The following is a 17,009-nucleotide window of genomic DNA, read 5'->3' on the forward strand; positions in this document are numbered from 1 at the left end:
CATTCATTCGAGATCGGTAAAATGACAACCCAGATTGTTGGGGCAAATATGCTAACTCTGTAAACCGCTTAATGAGGGCCATGAAGCACTATGAAACAGTATATAAGTCTATTGCTATTGCTTCTTCAACCAGGTCACTCTTGGTGTGTTGGACCTCCTATATGTAGACTTGTCAGTCAGCTTAAAAGACAACAAAGACACTCCTTTGGGCAAGCCAGAGAGCTTGTGGACCAGGACAGGTAACACACCAACCAAGCAATAAAGAGGTTTGCTCCACTCACAAAGAAACCCGAGCAGAGTGTTAAACATGTACTATGACATACTGGAGATTTAACAAGAGATCTTCTAGGTTCATGCACATTTTTATTGAGTAGTAATATAAAATGCTTTTTTTTTTCATTGTTACAAGTGCATGCTTTGATTGCCAACATTTCATAAGTCAAATTACAAAGGCAAGGCTGTAGGCTGTAGTGAATTACTTGGGCACTTATACAATTGATAAAAAATATCAGTGGACTGTTTTGTTGGTTTTTCCTCCTCCTTTAAGACTGAACCAGTTGTAACCCGTAACTGATATATAAAGGGAAAAAAAGTGAAAAAAAAATCACACATTTTGTGGCACATGACAGAACGTAACAAAATGACTAACTCATCATGACGTTAACAGTTCTCATGCATTTAGTTTCACATGTAACTACAAACTTAGTTTAAATTTCACAAGGTTTGCTAAACATGCTAACCATCTATATGTGCACTGACAAGCTTATATTAAAAACTTTTAAGAATACTCTCCCCCTTAGATTTTTTCAAAGCTTTTTTGATTACAAAATTTCAAAGGCATTAGCATTTTCTTTTTAGAGAATATAAAGTACGCCAGTATACATACATTTCCAGTATAAGTCAGACCACTAAGCGCATTACAGTCCCATACAGGCCTATACAGCCAATTTTTTCTCTTAAAAAACATGCATAGGCAGATTTTTTACAGAATATAGATGCTTTCACTGCACTTAATATGGTGTCTTGTTCACTATACTTAAAAATGCACCACTCATAAATATTTAAATTCAGCAAGCCACAACCAAGACTTGATTTACCAAAAAAAGGAAAGAAAAAAAAAGAAAAGAAGAAGAAAATAATCCTAAATATAAGCTGAAACTAGTAAAAGAAAAAAAAGGATATCGTTATTCCAGTTTTTTTTCCTTAAAAACATAAATGAAAAAGATTTCTCACTGCCAAATTAATTAAGGTAAATGTTATAATTAAAGAAGGGTATTCAAGCACACTAAAGAAACCTGAGGTAAGCATAATGTGTACAAAATTAAATTGTCTTTTTTTTTTGGCATTTTTAACAAATTTGCAACATTCTCTTTTTCTTTTATATATCTTTTTAAAGATTGCCTAATTTTTTTTTGTTTCATTTTAGATAGCCGTCGTCTGACAAGAGTAGCAAAACATTATCAATAAATAGTCTCCTTATTTAGTTTGTACATCACTCTGTTAAAAATGGTTTGGATGTTGTCCATGTATAGTGCTGCAACTGTAAACGTACAATAGTTAGTAAGAAATCAGACAAAGTTGTCATGTCCAGTAACATAATAATAAAAGGCCTTTCAGTTAACATATCTAGAGGTTTCCAATGCAATAGGGAAACATGTTCATTCCCCTAACTTTGCAATATAGACCAACAATAGCTTTCATTTATTTCTCTACAAGCATTTTAAAGGCATGTCCAAGGAGGTGTTCCACCTCCACCCCCACCCCACCAAAATAAAGTTTACTATCTCTTCTTAGATGATATTGTAAACTGAATCCAACATCTGGCCCCAGAGCAGGTAAGCTACTGTCAGAGGCAAGAAAATCCAACTGCTGTTGAGCAGCAGTTCCACGGTGCCCTGCTCAAAAACAAAAAAAATATCCCTGCGAGTCAAAATGGGTCACTGGATATTGCTGCTGTTACTGCCATTGCTGTCGGTGCCGTTCGTCTCTGAAGAGATCCCCTTGTTGATGGAATTCAGGTTGGCATCAGAAGGCATGGCATCCCTGCGTGGGGGCATCCTCTCATTGATCCGGTCCAAGCCTTTGGCTTCTTCAAAGCTTGTGATCTTATGCTGTGGCGAGAATCCTTTGATAGCTGAAGAGAAAAAAGGGAAGCGGGGAAGAAAAGAGCAACAACAAAACAAAATGGGAAAGAAAGTCAGTTGGGACGAAGGGCTGGGCTTTTCTATCAGCTTACTGATCAATGAGTGAGAAATTCCTTCAAAGTGAAGAAAAATAATAATAATAATGACAACGCAATTTAAAGCTTCTGGATGTAGTTGGAAACAGCTAAAAGGTGAACAGCCAATGTCTCTTGAATGATTAATATGCTCCCAACAAAATCCAGTTCTGGCATTTTGTTCTGCAGTTTAGGCTAAATGAACAATTTTCAGAACAAGTAGAGTTCAGAAAGAGCGAGCGAGCAAGAAAAAAAAACCCTATAATTGATTTTCTTAAGATCTGGAAGCCAATTCTCACTAGAGTTTTCTTTGGGGGGGTGGGGTGGGGGGTGGCAGGAATTGATGAACACAATTATTTTCTGTAGGAAATTTCATTTCTTTCCATAATGGTAGCTGGAATTATAGCAAGAAATCTGTTTGGTCCTAACACTGAGATTAACTCAGTCTGATATCAACAATAAACTGTGAGTATGAATGGAGACACCAATTTGAAACGAGGATTTTAAGAATATTTTGAATAAAGTGATAGGGTTTTTTTTTTAACTGGATTGCCTTTAATAGATTCTTGAAAGGTCCTCATGGTTTCATTTGTGAAAGAATTGATGCTGATTTCATAGATTATTTTTATTTCTTTAAAATAAAAGGATGGAATTTAGCAATTTTGCTATTCTTAGCAACTTTCAAAGGCTTTAAAACAAATATTAAGATCTCAAAAGATAAGTCTTCCAATCATTTTATAGTCACGCTCCTAAATGAACAAGCTTGCTATGCTGCTCTCTATGGAAAATCCAGAGGGAAAATATAACAAATAGTTATATTTTCAATCGGTATTAAGATAAAGGGTCCAAGCGAGAGGTGGGTTCTAGCGTTACTGCCGGTTTGCTCATGCGCGCCCTTTGCATGCTGGATGCACAGGCATGCGCAGTTCAATGGAAATTTTTCTGTGCATGCGCAGAACTCCCCAAAAAGATGGTGGCAACGGCTACCAGGGAACCTGTTCCAGGGCGTGGCCAGCCTCAGTTGCTGCCGGTTCTGAGACCCAGGCCAGCATATCACTACCGGTTTGAGTGAACTGGTCCGAACCGGTAGGAACCCACCTCTGGTCCAAACTACAAATAGCATCGATTCTTTTGATCTTCTTGCAGGAATTATTCACATCTATTAACTGCTGTGTTAGAGCCAAGATTTTAAAAAATCTTAAGGCTTTTTAAAATTGGGTTTTTTTTATTAAAGATCCTGATTAATCTAGAAGAAAGCCTTTTATTCACATCAATATTATTATGGAAGCCACATTTAACTGTTGTTCAAACAGAATTTCTTTTTTTTTTAAATGAAAAAAAGGGGTTGCTGAGTTGGTGGCATACTACGCAACATCTGGATTTCTTTATTGTGGTACACTGACTGCCCCGTTAAGGAATCTGCGTTGTATCCCTAAGATTTATCACTGAAGGAAATTTTTTTACTATATTGTACGGAAGACTTTCAATGTTTTCAGCATAGCAGAACTGATTGTGTGCTATTCAAAAACAATAAACCTTTGTCAATCCAAGACAATTATAAAGTATGGTGGTTGTTCTATGTGCCATGGACTCTGAATATAATTGTTTTAGCATATTTGTCATTCTTAGCTTTGAAAGTGTAAGAACAGGAGAGAAGGTAACTGAATTTTAAAAAGGGAATGAATCTTCCATTTAGCACTAGCATTGAGTTCCACATTGCTCTCACTAGATACTGCTTACTTTCTGTTCTCTTCAAGGGCTCCATGCAAACAACTTTTCAAAATGAAAATGGGGAGAATTTTGGGAGCCGATCTGTTAATACTGCTTAACTTTTCAATTGCTGCTATTCTCCATGCTGCTTTTTATTTCAATAATATTAAAATAAAATGTTTCATATTAGATTTCAAAAATGCTTGGTTATGTTTATTTCTGTTCAGTTTTTTTTAAAACTGAAGAGTTTAAAAAAGCTAGTCCAAACAAAAACACAGGGGAAAATTATTGGATGGATGTGCATAAAAGAAAGAGTGTAAAGAGATCCAATTTTTGTTGATCTGTTGACTAATCAGATCTATTTTCTATTCGAGGGAACGAAACTTCTTTTCTGAATTTTGAGATGATTTTCAATTTAGGTGTCCCTGGTATTATTAAACTTGGGTAAAATTTTGCAGAGCTCCTCTCATGCTGATGTTTTGCTCACCATGGCCATGAAAATGAGAACAGCAGAAAGATCTGGAAGATTGACACCTCTCTCCCAAATTATGTGGTTATTGTTTTTTTATTCATTGTCAGATGAAATCCACAACATATTATGCCATCTGAAATGGCATTCAGTTTGTGAAAATCCCAACAAATTGCTGATGGATTGGATTTAAAGAACCAAGAGTGAAAAAGAACTTATTGTTTACTTCTACAAAATCTTGTCCAAGAGACATTAATAATTACTGTGTTTCCCCAAAAATAAGACAGGGTCTTATTTTCTTCTGACCCCCCGAAATAAGCATTTGGGCTTATTTTCAGGGAGGTCTTATTATTTTTTAGGTGCAGGAGGCGGCGAGCATGGTCACCTCATGGCTGCTGCTGTGTTGCAATATTTTTAGGGAGGGCTTATTTTCTGGGGAGGGTTTATTTTAGTGCATGCACTCAAAAGTCTTATTATCCAAGGAGGTTTTATTTTTGGGAAAACAGGGTAAGTTGTTATACCTTTACTTGAACAAGAATTTGCAAGCACACACATATATGTATGAATTTGCTTCTAGTTCTCTCAGGGAAGACTTCAGTATGAAGTATAAACTGGAACATATTTTTCACATATGGAATATTATTTCAGTCCAGTACTGGATATCAATCCAATACATTTGAAGTTTGTACACTGGCTTCTTTTAGAGAACATAGTCTTTTGTGGAAACTGTCAAAGGGCTAAAAAATATCCTGTTTTTCCTGGCATTCTCTTTTCCCACATTTCACTCAAGTTTATAATTTCACCCTTTGCCCACCAAATTTCAGAGATGTTTCAGAGCTAAGGGAAGAGTGAACAATAACTCTTCAGAACATTTCCTTTAAACGTTCACCAGACAGCTGCCAGTTATGACCCATTCAGTTATGAACCAGGTGTATGAAGAATGGCAGTGAGGTAGAAGTGATCTATTTCTGTGGCAGTGTATGTTGCTATTGGAGGTGTCCTGTGGCCTGGAGAGGCCACTGGTGAAGCTATATTTATAATCACATTCTCTATTTGATTTCCCAAAGGAGAAAACCATTATAAAATAGCGATGAAGTAAAACTTCCATTACAGTGCAAGCTAATACTAAATAGAAGTTTAATCTGAACAAGATATATTTCCAGAATGGGAAGCATACTTTAAATTAATCTTTATGTCAAGAAGACATATTTATACATCAGTGTTGAAGAATGTGTTCTGCTGCTGGTCAGACAATGATTATTAGCAGTTTACATTGAGAGTAATGCTAGAAACACAACACAGTCACACAAATCACAGGAAAAAAAAACAGCCAAACTGTCAACAAGAATGCACACTGCAGAGTAGAATTTGCCAACAGGAATAGAGAATTCCAATGTAAATAGCAGCTTACTCACTGCTATTTAGAAAGCAGTTGTATTTTCTCTTACTTATTTCTGTGATTCTTTTTCCACCTCTGTAACAAAAACTTTCTTAAAAGCAAAAATAGATAGGAGAAGCCAAAATGGTACTATTACGTCTTGCCAGAAAGCTAATACTTTTTTTTCCTTAAGAAAAACTCACATTTTTATGTGGGCAAGAACAAAATACAACTGAATATGTTTGTTTTGTTTTGTTTTAAAGGGGAATTTTAGAGAGTCTTCTCATCTTGCAAAACAATTTGAAATGTTAATTTTCTCATTGCACAGAACATATGTCATCATAAAAAATTGGAGACCTCTTAACTGCATGACTAACAGAATTTCATAGGTGTTGAAAATGAAAGGTAAGAGAGGCGGCTTAACATTTTGCATTCAAACTGCTCTGAGACAGTAATTCATTTGTGCCAGAAATCCTGTAAAATAATGCTGATGTTAAGGGCGGAATTACAGGAAGTTCCCAAGGCTTGAAAAAAAATACTGTCTTACCATCCTCTCATTGTTTTAATGATTTTTTCCCCTTCCCCCAGAGGGTATTTTAAAATGTGTTGAATTACAGAGAAGACCCATTAACTTTTCTATGGACTTCAATACAGGGGAAATTCCTTTCAATTTTACTTATATACTCTCTTTTGGGAGCTAGCTAAAGAGAACATGAGGAACAGATTGGTCCCCTCAAAGAAACTGCTTGTTTGCCAAATAACTTTAATTGGATTGCAAGCTTTCTTATCCTTCTGTGACACTGATTCAGCATTTGAAGCTTCATGGACACATATCAGAACATTTTTGCAACTTTTAAGAAACAACACCACCAACAAAAGAAATACTTTCCCCTTTAAAGCAAGTAAACTTAGGTTAATACTGAGCCACAATTGTTAGCTCAACACCCACACACTCTATACAAGCTACAGCAAAAAATGAATACACCCAGCAGAGCCCTTATCTGTTGTAAACACAACAGAAAGGGATCTGGCCAATTTACCTTCATCAGCCTCAATAGCCTCAACAGTAGCTGAAGAGAAGAAAGGGGTAGCAAAATGAATGAGAAAAATGAGCAGAGGATTTAACTCTCAGAACAAGTCAGTGAATAGCAAAGGAGCTAGTACACTTAAAGGTTACTGTAAGTGCTGGATTTTGACACAGAAGACAACACAAAAGGCCACATACAGAAACAAACACAGGTATTGTAACTTGCAGGCAATAGATTTCTTGTTTCCTTTTTTGCAGGGGGTGATGAAGAAACATGTGATCAGGTATTTGAAAATGACCACAGTGGCTAAATAGAATATACATTGGAAGTTCCAATGATTCAGTCAATTTAGGACAAGAACAATTGCCGTATTTGATGGGTCAAGTTAAACAGAGGAGCGCCATATAGAGAAAACAAAACTTTTAAGCAGGCAGAAGAAATCACCACCATTGCTGAAACAGCATTTCCTCTCAATTCCACTTCTTGGTAACCTTGAAAATGCCTTGGATTTCATCTCCCATTAGTCTCAGTAATTTGGGAGTTGAATTCCAATGCATTCAAAGGGCATAGGGTTGTGGAAGGTTGGATTTAATAGCAGTTTTTTTAAAAAAAGGAATATGCTATTTGTAAACTTTGGTGAGCATCTTTCCCCCCATTTTCTGTTCATTCTCTATATACTTACACCAGTGTCCAACATTTTGTTTAACGTATTTCTTATTATATTTGAATGCACTGATCATATTTTGACGTAATCCATAAATGGTTGAAGTTCTAACAAATGTTAGAATTCTACATTCTAAATGTATCTATATGCACATTTTTGAATGGAACTAAAATATTGGAAAACAGGCTGTTTCATAGTTGTTGGTAGCGTAAAACAGATTTAAAATTTGCCTTTTTAAAACTGGGCTTAAGAATATACAAGCGGAAATTAAAAATACTCTTTGTTAGCTTGAATTTCCTTGGACAACCAGTTGGGTCTAACATGCCTGAGTCTGACCAAATCAGAATATTGCACTTTTGCAAATGAAATGTTTAAATTAGACATCTGTGATATCTCATTAAATGCCATATTGCATCAAGGGTATGTTCCCCCATAGAATCTACAGCCTTTTGTTGTGGCAGGAAAATCAAATAATAAAAATAAATATGCATAATCAACATGAAAGAGGGAAAATAAAGAACAAAGATGAGCAACTAGATCTAAATTGCATGGAAATGTTGAAAATAATGACTACTAAGAATGAGCACATTTCACAGAATATATTGCCCATATTTTCTGTTAATTGCTCTTAACAGAAATTATGTGAATTTCAGTATATTTGATGGATGGTGCAAGATATTAACTAATGGGTGGGTATAGTAATGTTCTACTAGATTTAATACTGCAGTATTTGCCAGTGCATAGTTTTAATGAGACTTTTGAATGATGTGACAGAAGGAAATTTTACTTCTTTAACTAGGACTGCAGTATTTTTGGTAGACCAAATGATCTGAAAGTCAAATATCCTCCAGGCACTACAAATTGCATCAGTGTATCAAAAATATTCTGTCATACTGCAGCATTTACAAAGCAGAACATTACAATATGTGTAACACACAAGCCACCAAAAAGAAAGTTTACCACAGAATACCTGAATCTTCTAGATAAGAGAAAAAGAGACAAAAAGGGGAAAAGTACAGGGAAGAAACTCCAAGAAGAAATGGGAAAGTTAGAGGCTGAGATTGAGTTACTGGAAAGGCGAATGTCCATGTCTCATGGTTACTAAAAGTTGCATCATAATTACAGTAGGACACTCATGGGTGCATGAAATATATGTTAAAAACAAATAACAAAATAACAATTATATACATTAATGAATTTGATGGTGGCTCCTTACTTCCAGAGGTTTAGCCTACTAGCTATGCTCTATAACATAGTAATTCATACAAAATATGGTTTGATACAGTCATGGGAAAAAGGCTTTCCTGCTGCATTTAGATCAAAATCACAGTCAATTAATGAATGCTTTCTCAAGTTCGTTTTTGACTTCCCCATGTATGAATTCGTGATTTATTAATCGCTAGATTTGCCATTAGATTTGTACCTATGAAGGAAACCTGGGTTCCAATTCAAATGTGCAGATTTTCTTGAAGAAAAATAAAAATAAAGGCACACTGTGGGCTGGGAGGAGGGAAGGCAGCATTTGCTGTGGAAGGAGAAAAGGATGACATGTTCCTGGAAAATACTCAGATCTGTATCGCTGTATTGAGCTTTCTTCCCCCAAAATATCAGTATTCCTGAATCTTTGCTCCCCAATCTGCTCCTTGTGCTTATGAAACCACAATAGGCTCAGCCATTATGCTAAACGTGGGGCTAAAAGAAACCCCAGCCTATTGGGAGGCAGTTAAATGGAACTAGATAATGTGCTCACTACACCAGTCATATAGACTTGACTTTCTGTTTAGCATTGCTGCAAGAAAGAAACATATCAACAGCAGCAAGCCTAAGTGGAATACTAAGTGGAACCACAGAACAGAATACTGTTCTGTGGTTGGCCTTGCTCACATACCCGTTTTAACTTTCTCACAATACAGTGCTTATCACATATGCACTGCAAACACTGTCTGCTGGTAAGCTAACAATGATAGCTAGGCCAGCCAGACAAGCCAATAGGGACAGAACTCCTGTCAGCATCCCACCAGGTCAGGGACTCCATGTGTGTGCTTGCTTACGGGAAGGAAAGTTTTTCAGAATTATGCAAGTTATTAACAATACTACCCAGATGTATTCATGTACAAGGGGAATATCTCTGCATTTATAAATGGAGCACTCAGTCCCACTTTGTACTCTGTCTCTTAAATGGGTGCAGAGTTACATTCTTGCTGCTTAAACCATTACATAGTAGATTAGGGAAAGAGCCTGGTTTGGTTTGAAATGCTCCCCAGGCATTTAACTATACTATACTTAAATGCTCCGCAGGCATTTAGCTATACTATAAGGCAGATGGATTTTAGGAAGCTAGCACAGATATGAATTAGACATACTTTCCCCCAAGATTGTGGTGCTCCTTCTACAAGAGATTCCTTTCCGTAAATTAAGAAATAATCTATTTTTCTTCTAAACAATATCAAGAGGGATAAAACTGGTTTGAAATTTAGACTTGTCCTGTTTGTGTATGTGTGTGTATGTGTGTGCATGTGTACGTGTGTGTGTGAAACCCAATTTTGTGAACTACGTTTCAGCTATGTGGTCTTTCCCTCAATTTTCTCTCTCTTGAAAATAACCATATTGTTATAATGGAAAGAGGATGAAAAATTTAGTTCTATCATAGAATACATGTGCAAAAGCACTTACCACTTTGTAGAGTTTGTTTTCCTCCAGAAAGCACCCCGCTGGGCAGCATTCCTGTTGGGGTCAACCCTTTCAGTGTCAGGACACTCTCACTCTCTTCCCTGATAGGAACAGAATGAGACGTCAGCGGTGGCTAGCAACAGACACAATCAGAGGAAGCAGGTTGTACAGCTGGGCCCCTTCTAACACTTGAAGAACACTTCTGTACTTACACCTTTTTTTATTGCAGCAAGCTGCTTTGGACACCAGTCTTTTGAGTTAAAAAGCAGGACCACGTATAGTAAGCAGAACAAAATCCCCACTAATACAGGCCCAGGAGCTATGACATATTGTATACAACTATACTGTCTGAGTCAGGGGTCTCCAACCTTGGCAACTTTAAGACTTGTGGACTTCAATTCTCAGTATTCCTCAGCCAGCTTGCTGGCTGAGGAATACTGGGAATTGAAGTCCACAAGTCTTAAAATTGCCAAGGTTGAAGACCCCTGGTCTAAGTGATTATAAATCTCAAGTCCATCTTGGTGAGTAGACGATTTCATCTAGAAATGAGGAGAGTTTAGATAGTAAAAGCACTTTTTTTAAAAGAAAGAAGGTAAGAACACCTGACTATTAACCACACCATTATACTGGTGAATGTTCATATCACACTTTTTTTTCCTTCCATTCAATTGTGACCGGTTTTCAGCGACTGCCTGGACAAGTCCCTTCTTGGCAAGGATTTTCAGAGGTGACTTACCACTGCTAGGGCGGAGAAAAAGTGATTGGCCCAAGATCACTCAGGTGGCTTCATGCCTAAAGTGGGACTAAAACTCATGATCTCCCAGTTCATAGCCTAATGTCTTAATAATTCATTCAGTACAGCTTTTGGCCTCCCAAATCCCTGGAGGAAGAAGTGATCTGCATCAGAATGGCCTCTAAACGAAAACATGTTTGCGCACTTATGTGGGTGAATATTTGATTTTGTTTTTGGCTTCAGGCAGCAAAACGTCTTTGAGTAACTTCTGCGGTTCAATCATCTGGCACAGTGGTTAGAGTGCAGTACTGCAGGCTATTTCTGTTGATCACCAGCTGCCAGCAGTTTGGCAGATCGAATCTCACCAGGCTCAAGGTTGACTCAGCCTTCCATCCTTCCGAGATCGGTAAAATGAGGAGCCAGATGGTTGGGGGCAATATGCTGACTCTGTAAACCACTTAGAGAATGCTCTAAAGCATTATGGAGTGGGTATATAAGCCTAAGGGCTATTGCTAATGCTATCTGGATTGTTCTAAAGCTTGCAATATATAAAAATTCTGAGATGGCAAACTATAGTTAGTCTTCCAACTTACAAACACAACTGAGCCCAACATTTATGTTGCTAAGTGAGACAGCTGTTCATATTTGGCCCATTTTATTACATGTCTTGCTATAGTTGTTAAGTGAATCATGGTGGTTGTTACGTTAGGAATATGGTTGTTAAATGAATCTGGCTTCCCCATTGATTTTGCTTGTCAGAAGGTCTCAAAAGGTGATCACATGACCCCAGGACACTGCAATTGTCATAAATGTGAGCCAGTTGCCAAGTACATGAATTTTGATCACATGATCATAGTGAAAAACATTGTGAAAAATAATTTTAAAAAACCAGTGCGAAAAACAGTCATAAGTCACTTTTTTCGTTTTGAAATGCCGTTGTAATTTCAAATGATCACTAGATTGATGGTTGAAAATCAAAGCCTACCTGTAGGTCTATTCAGAGATTGTATGACCTATCCGTATTGTGAACATACAACTAGCAGAAGGCAATTTCCTTTTTTAATGAAGTTGATCGGGTAAAACCCTGAGGGAATGCATGGAAATGTCTTGTTTTGTTTTGGAGCCATGGTGGACTAGTGGTTAGAATGCAGCCAGGATTTCAACCCTGAATAGCTCAAGGTTAACTCAGTCTTTCATCCTTCTGAGGTCGGTAAAAGGAGGACCCAGATTGTTGGGGGCAATATGCTGGCTCTGTAAACAGTTTAAAGAATGCTTCAAATCAAGGGTACACAACTCCTGGTCAGCAGCACACTACCGGGCCATGGCCTATTCGGAACTAGGCCATGTGAGAGGCTGACTGGAGTACGCATGTGGCAGGCTGTTGGACACTCGCTTGCATGCATGCTGGTCCGCACGCACACTTGCGCGCACCAGCCCGCCCATTGTGTGGCCCCGTTCCCATCTCCTCCACCCAACTGGGCTGCCAAATCACAAAGCTTGGGACTGCTGTTGTAAAGCACTATAAAGCAGTGTAATGAGTGCTATTACTATTGTTATTTTGCTAAGGAAGGAATGAACAATAATGTCTAAAATACACAGAAGCCCTACCTCAGTACAGAAAACACTCGAGCCATTTTCCCTATCGCCCGGATCTTGTTCCGTATAACCTCTTTTCGAGCTGCAGCTGTGGCTCCTATAAGGAGAAAAAAAAAGATATAAAAATAATTTTAAAATTATTTTAGAATAATACCTGAACTTCAAGAACCCACAATAAATACATTTCATCTTCCACAAGTCTTTCCCCATAATCCTATAATTTTATTTTAATATAGTTCATGTGTGCATAAATTACCTCAGCTATGCGCTTTCTCTGTTTATTACAACCTGGATTTAGGCTTTGAATTATTTTTATTCTTTTACAAGATACAAATAATTGACCGCAATGGTTCTATGATATAAGCTGTCACTTTTAAATTTTAATTTAAAACTGCAAGTTAGAACACTTTAGAATAGTTATTATCTTTCCACTTGGGTTATATGCAGTTAAATTATATATAATACTCAAACATGTACAGTTCTATTGATTCTCGGAATGCTTTCCCCTGCTTTTTGAAATATTTTCCCATTCCATTTATCAGTCTTTATTTTAATACAAATGTATACTAATCTGCCACTGAGAAAGTATTTTTTATAAAGATTTTTTTTATTTTTGAATAAACACAAACAGACAAAACCTACAAAAAACCCCACAAAACCATCTACCATTACAAATGGTAGAAAGTGTGTTGATTGGTTACAAAAACTTCCGTGCATCCCTTCCACAGTCATCACCTACAATTCATAACAAATCATATATTTTAAATCAAATATATTTATATATGTTACTATCATCAACCTTCATTTGACTATAATTGTTTTTATGTCCTTTTATATAAAATATTCCAGATTTAAAGCAAAACCACATAATGGCATTCCATTAGCTCTTCCCAATATCATCCAGTAACATTACATCTTTATAACACGTTCTAAATAAAAATTGGTTATATTTAATAACAGAGTTTCTAAACCTCCTTTCGTAGTCACTATTTGCAATTTATATCAAATTTCCTCATCAAACCAATACATATATATGCATTATTATCATTATCAATCAATTATTTAAATATATCCATTATCACTTCATTTTATACATAATGCTCTAAATTTAACTAAATTTGACTTAATTTTTTATTATAAGCTTTCATTACATCAACCTGTGTTTTTCCAGTAATAGTGCTGTCTTATGTCTCTTGCCATTTGTGGCATTAGTATTCTGGTTATTTCCTTAGTAAGTTTTGTATGGACTTCTCTTCTCAACTTATTGCTTATTGCATATCTTGTATAAGCTCGAAACCCTCCATCTGCTTCTTCTATCAGCTTATCTTTGGTTATCACTAGTGCTTCTGACAAAATTTCTCTTCTTAGTTCCATCAATTCTTCTCTCTTCTCTTCTTCTATACTTTGAAATCTGGGTAGAGCTCCAGTCCATCTATCTCCCCTTTCCATATTCCACTCTTTCCATTTCCAACCACACTCAGTTCACTGTCAGTATCAACAATTTTCTTGTCTCTTTATTTTTCCCTTCAGTTTTTAGAACTCTGACCTCCACTTTCTTCATTTGATGAACATCCTCAATTTTTCCATCAAATTTTACTGTTCTACGATCTTTGTTCTCCAATCTCTTCTCAATTTTCTCTGTTACTTCTAATAATTTTTGAATTTCAAACATAATCTTTTGCAATGTTAAAGTTTCTTTTTCATTTTCTGCCATTCTTCCAACTTGTAAACATTGTCACTCTGGCATTCAAAACTTTTTATTAAATTTAAAGCAAGTTCATTTAAAATCTTTCAAGACAAGGCTTTGTTTTCACTCCACTCCAGCTGCCAATAAAGCTCCCGAAGAGCACCCGTATAAACAACCCATGGTGTTCTCACTAGCACTCTCTGTAAACAAGCTGAGGAACCTTGAAATGCAAAATCAAATAATCAAAGAGAAAAAAGAAAAGACAATATTTCCAAGGCTTTCAAGCCTCCAGTCTCCAAGTGGCAGTGTTACTTCCTTTCCCTCTGTTATTACAGCCCTCTTTGTATTCCTTTTATATCTTCTTTATATTCCAGGCTTAAAGAAAACAAAATTCTTAACTAGAGCAAAAAAAAACCCCATCCAATCCAGCATTATAAAAATAAGGAAAAAGATTTTAATCCATAGGTATAAAAAAAAAGAATATAAAAAGTAGTAGAAGAAAAACTAATCCATTCAATTTAAAGAATCGGAAACATTTGCAAAAGTTCCATCCGTAAAAGATTTTTTTAAAAAGGATAACACACTGTCTAATGTAGCTTAATTTTGCTGCTTGTTCTCTTCTGTTTTCAAATTTAATTTAGCTTTACTTTTTTTTGGAGTAGTCTCTTTTATAATAATAAGATTTCCTCACCAGGTGGACACACTTTCTCTTTCCGTTTTCCTCCCATTCCGGAGCTGCCCCAACTTCAGCAGCTTCAATGGCTGCACTTCTGTTGCTGGCAAAAAGAGATTCTCCTGGATCAATCAGGGACTTTGCAGTGTCCCTGAGATCAGCAGGACATACTCTTCCCTGTCACCATCTCTTTGGGACAGTTTAGGTCCGAAAGGACCGCCCAGTGGCAAAAGTATCGACTGCGATTTTGGAGCTCCCAGATCGCACGTTGTGTCGTTGCGACATCAGCTCCTCCTTTTCACTGAGAAAGTATTATAGTCTACAATTTATACTGCAAACATCTGTGTCTATGTGGTATATATTTAAGGAACTGACATTAAGGGTTAATTTTAATAGAAGAGAAAAATTGGTAACCTACAAATTATTTTATGAGGCCTACTGCTTCTGTAGGACACCTCTTTATATCTATTTCTAAGGTATCTTGTCAGGTGGCTTCTCAGGAAATGCTTGCATATCAACCGTAAATACTTTGAAAAAGATGTTCTCTAGATCTAACTGGGAAGAAGCATAGAACTAGCTGCTTTGCACATTACATGAATATGTAACGTATAAGGCATCTAGCTTACAGTTTTTAGAAGAGATTGGACATACATTTATATGAAATAATATAGGGTTTCCTGCCTGAGCAGTGGTTTGGATTAGAAGACTTCCAAGATCTCCCATTAGAAGACCTTCAACCTCCAAGACCTTCCAATTTTGTATTTCTATTATTCTAATGTATTCTATGTACCAGTTCCTGATCAAATGATTCTGTCCTCCCTGCATTTTTTTTATCAAAAATGCTCAGAAAAATAATGTTTATTTTTGTCCAGTGTCTCGGACCATACATGAAAATGAATCTATCTAAATGTTTGAACATAGTTCTCAATCACCTGAAAATATATACATAATGAATTATTACAGAGCACTAGTTCAAGATCAGATTTTAATGACTGAAAGAAAAACATGAAAATGTTTGACTTCTGAGTTGGCTATCTTTATGGCAAATGATGCATGTCAACAATGAGAAATTACACGGATAATGTTCAGTCAACTAACTATCAAATTACCTGTGCCTGATTAATTTTAAACAAGATTGCATTTAGAGATGGAAAAAAAATCTCCATGTATAGCATAAAATAGTCTGTAATCTTTAAAATACATGTTTGAAACAAGGTTACTATTGAAAGAAAAAGGAAGTTTTAGAAAAAAGACTAAGCTGTAGAAAACAAAAGGAATTTCACATTATTTGGTAACTTTGGAGTATAAACTATCTTTATGGCCTTTGCAAATGTTACTGCTTTTCTCTCTATCAGAAGAAATAGATTTTGTTAATAGTCCTCTAAAATATAAAATATAGAATATATCCTTTTTTATGCTTGACATTTATACAAGTAACAAGATAACATAAAACAACACAAGAATGGATAGGTAATTATTACTGATTTGTGGCATGCTCTGCAGTTATGTCAAATAACCAGGGACATTTATGGGGATGGGAGAGGATCACAGGTTAGGAGCACTGCAATATCACAAAGAAGCTGCCACATTTTTACATCATTCTAGTGTTGCATTTACAGCTGAAAGGCATAATTCCACCCAGAGTTACTTTGAGGTAAGGTGGACGGCCTATAAATCTGATATATAAAATTAAATAAGATTAGGAAATAACTTGATTGGAGCACTGAAGGTGCCTGCTGCAGTATCTTTGGGGATACACACACACACAAACAGTGATCAAATTAGGCTCTTTCCTAATTTTATGTGGGTGTTTAGGCAACTATGCTGATTTGGACATTATCACATCCTCATCTTTTTTGTATCATGCCAATGGGGGTACATTATAAAAGGAGAAAAAATGGCAGTGTTGCTTTAGGTACAAAATTCTTTTCTATTCAACATAGAAACATGGTTCGTAAAATGGAGAAGTGATCTGTGAAAAAAAAATCCTGGAATAATGGAAATGGTAAAGAAAAACCAGTACGCTACTGTCCAGAGATAAGGATACAGCTACATAAACTTAAGGATTTAAGTCAGAAGTTAAAGAAGGAAGGAAGGATATTTGAAACTAGATTTGTTCTTGAAGAACTGGAGAAGTTAGTAACAAAAGAATTCCTAGACCAATATTAAAAAGTTTGTGAACT

General features: G+C 36.2%; 1 protein-coding gene across 2 annotated transcripts in view; it reads right to left on the reverse strand.

The window, feature by feature from the left end:
• Positions 1 to 343: 343 nt before the first annotated feature.
• The window catches only part of PPP3CA (protein phosphatase 3 catalytic subunit alpha), a 222,687-nt gene continuing 206,021 nt past the window's right edge, over positions 344 to 17,009 (reverse strand). Inside the window, exons 11-14 of one of the 2 annotated variants that reach the window (XM_081959078.1) lie at positions 12,479 to 12,563; positions 10,141 to 10,238; positions 6,816 to 6,845; positions 344 to 2,134 (exon numbers count right to left, since the gene is read on the reverse strand). In XM_081959078.1, the coding sequence (XP_081815204.1) occupies positions 1,938 to 2,134; positions 6,816 to 6,845; positions 10,141 to 10,238; positions 12,479 to 12,563 (410 nt within the window). In that variant the 3' untranslated portion in view covers positions 344 to 1,937. The remainder of the gene's footprint in view (positions 2,135 to 6,815; positions 6,846 to 10,140; positions 10,239 to 12,478; positions 12,564 to 17,009) is intronic. The other variant, XM_081959079.1, reaches the window with a different exon arrangement.

Source organism: Natrix helvetica (genome assembly GCF_964273705.1).
Source record: "Natrix helvetica genome assembly, chromosome: 7".
Taxonomy (NCBI): domain Eukaryota; kingdom Metazoa; phylum Chordata; class Lepidosauria; order Squamata; family Natricidae; genus Natrix; species Natrix helvetica.